Raw genomic sequence first — 8,649 nt, forward strand, 5'->3', positions numbered from 1 at the left:
AAGGGGTACGCACCCCGTGGGAGGGTTAGGGTTAGGCTGTGGGGGAGGGAGGGTTAGGTGTAGGCTGCGGGAAGGGATGGTTAGGGGGCCATTGGTGGTAATTAAGTTTACTAACCTCACCTCTGTTGGGACTCTCACCATTGGGATGCCGTGGTCGGTCTTCTGACCACTGGAATCCCATACGCTGGCATATCTTACCCAACCCATTTTCCATTCACTGCCTCCAAGTGGATCAGACAGATTTGATAGCCAAACTCAAAGATCCAGACAGTTTTTCAGCCAATTTAAAAACTAAATGATAATCATTCAAACCAGTTGTTGGCTAGTTTGCCAACATTTATCATACATTACAGTATATGTCAAGTGTTAGATCCTGTAGAACATCTCAACACTAGGTAAATGTATAAAAAACATATTCTCTAAACAACTTGAGTTATCCATCTAAACAAATTGCTGTTATTCCTCTTTGCATGACCATTATTTTTTTTGTATCTGTGTTTTATATCCTGGAAATGGAAACAATCAAACTTGTTAGTGTTACTTTACTGCAGCTGTACAAAAGCTCAGCCTACTGATTCATATAAATATATTAAGTGGTGACATGAATACAATTATTGTACTAACCTTTGATGCATGTTTCTAAAGCCAGGACAGGGGCCAGCAGTAAAAAAAACGTCTTCAATATCATTTCAGTTGAGCTTTTGACTTCTGGATTATAGAATTTGTGGCTCTCATCTACATTGCTGTGAAAGTGACTGATCATTTCAAATTGTATCAATCTGAAACACAAACCTACACCCACTTCCTTTACAGACATTGTAGAACATAAACAATACACCCTTTTCTAGACATGCTAGTTTGAAATTTAGTTTTGAAAATAATGTGTAAAGATAAATAAAATAATAGGATTTTAATACCTACCGGTAAATCCTTTTCTCCTAGAGGATGCTGGGGTCCACCTCATGACTATGGGGTATAGACGGTTCCGCAGGAGCCATGGGCACTCTTAAGACTTTTCAATGGGTGTGAACTGGCTCCTCCCTCTATGCCCCTCCTCCAGACCTCAGTTATAGGAACTGTGCCCAGGGAGACGGACATTTCGAGGAAGGGATTTACTTTAATACTAGTGGTGAGATACATACCAGCTCACACCTCAACCATGCCGCACAACATGGCATTCAACATAACACACGCCAACAGGCATGAACCAATTACAGCAACATGCTGAAACTAATACAGGTTGAGTATCCCATATCCAAATATCCGAAATACGGAATATTCCGAAATACGGACTTTTTTGAGTGAGAGTGAGATAGTTAAACTTTTGTTTTTTGATGGCTCGATGTACACAAACCTTGTTTAATACACAAAGTTATTAAAAATATTGTATTAAATGACCTTCAGGCTGTGTGTATAAGGTGTATAAGAAACATAAATGAATTGTGTCAATGTACACACACTTTGTTTAATGCACAAAATTATAAAACATATTGGCTAAAATGACCTTCAGGCTGTGTGTATAAGGTGTATATGAAACATAAATGCATTCTGTGCTTAGACTTGGGTCCCATCACCATGATATCTCATTATGGTATGCAATTATTCCAAAATACGGAAAAATCCCACATCCAAAATACCTCTGGTACCAAGCATTTTGGATAAGGGATACTCAACCTGTATAACAAATCATGTGTAATTCTAATGAACAAAAAACTGAAGGTAAAGTACGCACTGGGACGGGCGCCCAGCATCCTCTACGGACTAGGAGAAAAGGATTTACCGGTAGGTATTAAAATCCTATTTTCTCATACGTCCTAGAGGATGCTGGGGTCCACTTCATGACCATGGGGTTTATACCAATGCTCCAGTACGGGCGGGAGAGTGCGGATGACCCTGCAGCACCGATTGACCGAACTTGAGGTCTTCATCAGCCAAGGTGTCAAACTTGTAGAACTTAGCAAATGTGTTTGACCTTGACCAAGTAGCTGCTCGGCAAAGTTGCAATGCCGAGACCCCCCGGACAGCCGCCCAGGATGAGCCCACCTTTCTAGTAGAATGGGCCTTCACCGACGTAGGTAACGGCAATCCAGCCATAGAATGTGCATGCTGAATCATAGCTCTGATCCAGCGCGCAATAGTCTGCTTGGAAGCAGGACACCCAATCTTATTGGGAGAATACAGGACAAACAGGGCCTCTGTTTTCCGAATCCTAGCTGTTCTAGTGACATAAATCTTCAAAGCTCTAACCACATCTAGAGACTTCGACTCAGTCAACGTGTCAGCAATAACTGGCACCACAATAGGTTGGTTTATGTGGAAAGATGAAACCACCTTTGGAAGAAAATGTTGGCGAGTTCTCTACTCCACCCTATCTTCATGGAAGACCAGGTAAGGGCTCTTGTGAGACAAGGCCCCCAATTCAGATACCCGCCTTGCGGATGCCAATGCCAAAAGCATCACCACTTTCCAAGTGAGAAACTTCAACTCTATCTCTTGTAGAGGCTCAAACCAATCCGATTGAAGGAACTGCAACACCACATTAAGGTCCCATGGTGCCACAGGAGCACAAATGAAGGCTGGATGTGCAGAACCCCTTTCACGAAGGTCTGAACCTCTGGAAGAGCAGCCAATTGTTTTTGGAAGAAAATTGACAAGGCCAAATCTGGACTTTGATTTACCCCAATCGAAGGCCCACCTTCACACCAGCCTGCAGAAAATGGAGAAAACGTCCCAACTAAAACTCTTCTGCAAGAACCTTCTTGGATTCAGAACCAAGACACATATTTTCTCCTAATACGGTGGTAATGTTTCGACGTTACTCCTTTCCTGGCCTGAACAAGTGTGGGAATGACTTCCTTTGGAATACCCTTTCGGGCTAGGATCCGGCGCTCAACAGCCATGCCATGAAACGTAGCCGCAGTAAGTCTTGATACACGCACGGCACCTGCTGTAGCAGGACCTCGCGAAGAGGAAGAGGCCGAGGATCTTTTATGAGCAGCTCCTGAAGATCTGGATACCAAGCCCTCCTTGGCCAGTCTGGGGCAATGAAGTTTGCTCGAACCCTTGTTCTTCTTATGATCCTGAGATCTTTGGGGATCAGCGGAAGTGGAGGGAAGACATACATTGACCGCAATACCCACTGGGTCACTAGAGCATCCACTGCTGTTGCTTGAGGGTCTCTCGACCTGGAACAATATTTCTGAAGCTTCTTGTTAAGATGAGATGCCATCACGTCTACTTGAGGAACTCCCCAAAGACTTGTCACCTCTGCGAAGTCTTCTTGGTGGAGGCCCCACTCTCCTGGATGGAGATCGTGTCTGCTGAGGAAGTCTGCTTCCCAGTTGTCTACTCCCGGAATGAAAATTGCCGACAGAGCCTTTACATGTCTTTCTGCCCAGAGGAGGATCTTCGTCACCTCTGCCATTGCCGCTCTGCTTTTTGTTCCACCCTGCCTGTTTATGTACGCGACTGCTGTTACATTGTCCGACTGGATCTGCACGGGATGATCTTGAAGAAGATGTACTGCTTGTTGAAGGCCGTTGTAAATGGCTCTCAATTCCAGCACGTTTATGTGAAGACAGGCTTCCTGACTTGACCATTTTCCTTGGAAGCTTTCCCCCTGAGTGACAGCTCCCCAGCCTCGGAGATTTGCGTCCGTGGTTACCAGGACCCAGCCCTGAATCCCGAACCTGCGTCCCTCTAGAAGGTGCGAACTGTGTAGCCACCACAGGAGCGAAATCCTGGCTTTTGACGACAGGACTATCTTTCGGTGCAAGTGTAGGTGGGATCCCGACCACTTGTCCAACAGGTCCCACTGGAATACTCTGGCATGGAACCTGCCAAACTGTATGGCCTCGTAGGCCGTCACCATTTCCCCAACAACCGAATGCACTGATGGATCGAGACACTTGATGGTTTCAATATCTTTTTTTACCATTTTCTGGATTTCCAGAGCCTTTTCCACCGGAAGAAATACTCCCTGAACTTCTGTGTCCTGAATCATCCCGAGAAAAGACAATCTTGTCGTCGGTTCCAAATGTGACTTTGGAAAATTTACGATCCAACCGTGTTGTTGGAGTATGGACAGGGAGAGTGTGATGTTCCATAGCAAATGCTCCCTAGATCTTTATCAGGAGATCGTCCAGATAAGGAATTATATTGACTCCTTTTTGACGAAGAAGGACCATCATCTCCGCCATCACCTTGGTGAATACCGTCGGCGCCGTGGAGAGACCGAAAGGCAACGTCTGGAACTGGTAATGGCAATCCTGAACCGCAAATCTCAGATAAGCCTTGTGAGGAGGATAAATGGGAACATGCAGGCAAGCATCCTTTATGTCTACTGACACCATGTAATCCCCCTCCTCCAGACTGGAAATCACTGCCCTGAGTGATTCCATCTTGAACTTGAACCGTTTCAAGTAGAGATTCAGATTTTTTTAGGTTTAGGATCGGTCTGACCGAGCCGTCCGGCTTCAGAACTACAAAGAGGCTTGAATAAAACCCCTCCCCTTGTTGTGACAAAGGTACCAGGACTATGACCTGATCCTGACATAATTTTTGAATTGCCGCTGTTACTGCCTCTCGTTCTGGAAGAGAAGCTGGCAAAGTCGATTTGAAAAATCGGCATGGGGGAACGTCTTGAAACTCCAGCTTGTACCCCTGGGATACTATCTGCAAAACCCAGGGGTCCAGGCCAGACTGAATCCAACCTTGGCTGAACGGTTTTAGACGTGCCCCCACCTGAGCGGCCTCCCGCAAGGGAGCCCCAGCGTCATGCTGTAGATTTGGCAGAAGTAGGGGTTGACTTCTGCTCCTGGGATCCTGAAGCCGCTGTGGGCTTCTTTCCCCTTCCCCTTCCCCTACCTGCAAAGAAGGGGGAACCTTTTTGCCTTGTTGTATTTATTGGGCCGAAAGGACTGCATTTGAGAGTGATATGTCTTTTTTGCCGGTGCTGGAGCATAAGGCAAAAAAGTCGACTTACCTGCGGTAGCCGCCTAGACTAACGCATCCAGTCCATCACCAAATAAGGCCTCACCTTTATATGGGAGAGCCTCTATATTCCATTTAGAATCTGCATCCGCGTTCCACTGGCGAATCCACAATGCCCTCCGAGCCGATACTGCCATGGTAGCAGCTTGTGAACTCAAGAGCCGTGCCAGGTGCAGGGAGAATTACCTTCTTTGTCAACCTGGACAGTGCACTGTCTAACACAGGGGGAGACTCCCATTTTTTCCTGTCCTCTACAGGGAAAGGATAAGCTATCTGAATCCTGTTGGGAATATGAAATTTCTTTTCGGGATTTACCCACACCCCTTCGAATAAAGTATTCAGCTCGTGGGAAGGAGGGAAAGTGACCTTATATTTCTTTTCTTTATAGAAATAGGCCTTGTCCTGAGGTACAGGAGTGGCTTCCGTGACTTCCAGAACTTCTCTTATAGCCACAATCATATATTGTATACTTTTTTTCCAATTTATGATCTATTTCCCTGGAGTCACTATCGTCGACACAGGAATCAGTGTCCGTGTCGGTATCAGTATTCACAATAGTTGCAAACGGTTTCTTATGTGACCCAGAGGGTCACCTGTAGATGGAAGAACAGAACCCTGAAAAATCACATCTTCCACAGATTTTCTCCAGCATCCTGCATGAGATTCAGACTTATCTAATCTCCTATTGATATGATGCATACTATCACGTATTTCTTTCACCCATGCAGGCTCTTGGAGTGTCGGCAGCGCCAGCACATTACAAGACTGTGCACAACACACACAGACACACTGGGATTTATAGGGGACAGACCCACAGTAAAATCTGTCAGAGGGACACAGTTTAGGAGCAGCCAGTTCACAACCCCAGCACCAGTATCTAATGCTTGTGAACACAAAATGCCCACTGACATGCAGTGCTATTTTACACAGTAAACGCACTTGTAAAGCACCAAATTTGCATGTGCCCCCCCTGTTTTGCACCCTGATACCTGTAGTCAGAAGTGGAAGAGGACCAGCGATGTCTCTGCAGCCTGAGGAGAGAGAGAAAATGGCGCTGAGCAGTGTGCTGGCTGCCTGAGGAAGCAGCTCCGCCCCCGCAATGGCGCGTTTTTACCTCAGAGAGTTTACATAATATTTATACTGGCGGGGGAAGGGCTGTGCCTGGGCAACTTAATCCCCCTTTTAGCCAGTTTATATAGGTATTTTGCTGCCCAGGGCGCCCTCCACCCTGCAGTGCCTGTGTGTGTGGGCAGCAATGGCGCGCTGCGCTCCCGCCAGCCGCGTGGTACCTCAGCCATCCCTTTACTTGATTGAAGATCTATCTTCTCACACTCACCTGTCTTCTGACTTCTGGCTCTGTGAGGGGGGTGACGGCGTGCTGTGGGAGTGAGCATCTAGTCACAGCTAGCATTCAGTACCCTTCAGGAGCTAATGGTGTCCTGTCAGCCAGAAGCAGAACCATGAAACTCTTCAGGAAGTTGGTTCCTACTTCTGCCCCCTCAGTCCCATGAAGCAGGGAGATTGTTGCCAGCAGTTCTCCCTGAAAATAAAAAACCTAACATAAGTCTTTTCAGAGAAACTCAGTAGAGCTCCTCTGGAGTGCATCCAGTCTGCCTGGGCACATTTCTAAAACTGAGGTCTGGAGGAGGGGCATAGAGGGAGGAGCCAGTTCACACCCATTGAAAAGTCTTAAGAGTGCCCATGGCTCCTGCGGAACCGTCTATACCCCATGGTCATGAAGTGGACCCCAGCATCCTCTAGGACGTATGAGAAAAAATAAAACTTAACTGTAAAAAAAAAATTGCATAGGTAATACATATAATTAGATACTTTTTGGCCTAATTTGGACCTGATTGCTGCTGTGCGTTTTCGCACAGCGGGCAATCAGTTCTGAACTGCGCATGCCAGAGAGCCGATGGCCATCTCAGCACAGCAATCGCCTCTGCCTGATTGACAGGCAGAGGCGGTAGCTGGGTGGGAGGGGGCGGGCCGGCGGCGTTTGGCCGACATTTTGGGGGTGCAGTCCAGGCAACGCAGTCATGCCCGGAACGTGCGGGGGCGGCCTGTGGAGGCTGCGTGACATCACGCGTAGCTGCTGTGACCTAAAAAGCGATGAGTCGCTCCTTGCCAGCGTGCAGGAGCTGCGCAGGTAGGAAGCTACTCCTCAGGTACAAAAGCATTGCCGCCATGTGATACTTTTGTACCTGTGGGGGTGAGGGGCAGAGCCAGACATGCGGGTGGCTGATCGTAGATGTTCTAAATCTGAATTAGACCCATGGTGCAGATTCTTCAATGTTTGAGAAATGTGCTCAGAAAATCTTGCATCCTAGGTTAGGATTGCATTTTTAAATGGTCTTTATTAGGTAAACAGAAGTTTGAAAGCTGCAGACTATTTCTCCTGATATGCTGCATTTTTTAATGGTTATTATTAGGTAAACAGAATTTGAAATTACCCTGCAGATTATCTCTACTGATTTCACTGAACTATTAGTTAACTAATTGGGTGATAAAATAGTTATATCATTGTCATAGGCATAAGGCATCAGCTTTTGTAATAGATTGCCTATGCACACTGGCGTGCACAGCACATTTTATTAGGGGGTGCACCTTCGGAGGAGTGTGTCTAGCACCGCCTTTTGGGCATGTCTAGCACCATCTATTGATGGTCAACGCATATAAAATATCCACCTTTGTACCAATCCTAATAAAGCAGATACATTGTCAGATGTTGTGGCGTGCACCAAACAAACACCCATGATGGCACTCACTGCAATTACACTCCTCAGCCTGCTCTGGCTCACCCTCTCTTTCCCCTGCAAGTTGCAGCAGCTTACTTACAAGTCAGTCACTCAATGACACTCACAGTTTCAGACTAGTACTGCTGCTGCTGGAAAAACGAGTGACGCGTCAATGCTGCTGCTGGCCGCCTGCCAGTATTGAATTTGTCTTCCTAAGAGGAACGCTGGCTGCATGCTGATCCTCATCAGTGGCTGGCGTTGGCATAACATAGAAGGAGAGAGGTGTGTATATGGCGGGTGTGACGGGTGGGCGTGCGAGCAGCATGACGTAATCACGTCACATCACACTCTTTTTGTACATGGAGGTGGAGCTGGGAATTTGAAAGCCGGTGTCAGTGGCACCCTTGATTAACCCAGGCGTCCGGTCAGTAATGCAGTCCTGACAGGGTGCAGCGCAGAGGGGACAAGTAATCGGTAATCAGCCTGCTCGGCGATCGCTGAATCAGGCATGTGAGATTGGGGTGCCAGACATTGCCTATGCACATGATGTATTGTTATTGATAAATTGGAATGTTTGCTACCTCTTCAACCTCTTCCTCTCATCAGGCACTATCCCCTCTGCCTGACTACTGACCATCAGTCTCCTCCCTTCTGCCTCCAAACTTCTTGAGTGTATTGTCTACAACAGCCTTACTGCCTTTCTCTCTTTCCACTCACTGCTTGACCCATTCCAGTCTGGCTTCCATCTTCTCCTCTGAAACTGGCCTCGCTCAAGTCTGCAGTGACCTCCTTTCTGCTAAATCCAAGGTCCACTACTCTCTGCTTATTCTCCTTGACCTCTCTGCTGCTTTTGACACTGTGGACCACCCCCTCCTTCTGCAAGTCCTCCACTCCATTGGTCTGCATGATACTGCCCTCT

At 47.0% G+C, this 8,649-nt stretch overlaps 1 protein-coding gene across 2 annotated transcripts in view; it reads right to left on the bottom strand.

Moving 5' to 3' along the window:
- LOC135057877 (uncharacterized) overlaps positions 1 to 770 on the bottom strand; it is a 40,672-nt gene extending 39,902 nt beyond the window's left edge. For both annotated transcript variants that reach the window (XM_063963603.1, XM_063963602.1), the window contains exon 1: positions 625 to 770. In XM_063963603.1, coding sequence (XP_063819673.1) covers positions 625 to 763 — 139 coding nt within the window. In that variant the 5' untranslated portion in view covers positions 764 to 770. The remainder of the gene's footprint in view (positions 1 to 624) is intronic.
- Between the last annotated feature and the right edge of the window lie 7,879 nt (positions 771 to 8,649).

The sequence above is a fragment of the Pseudophryne corroboree genome, chromosome 3 (assembly GCF_028390025.1).
Source record: "Pseudophryne corroboree isolate aPseCor3 chromosome 3, aPseCor3.hap2, whole genome shotgun sequence".
Classification (NCBI taxonomy): Eukaryota; Metazoa; Chordata; class Amphibia; order Anura; family Myobatrachidae; genus Pseudophryne; species Pseudophryne corroboree.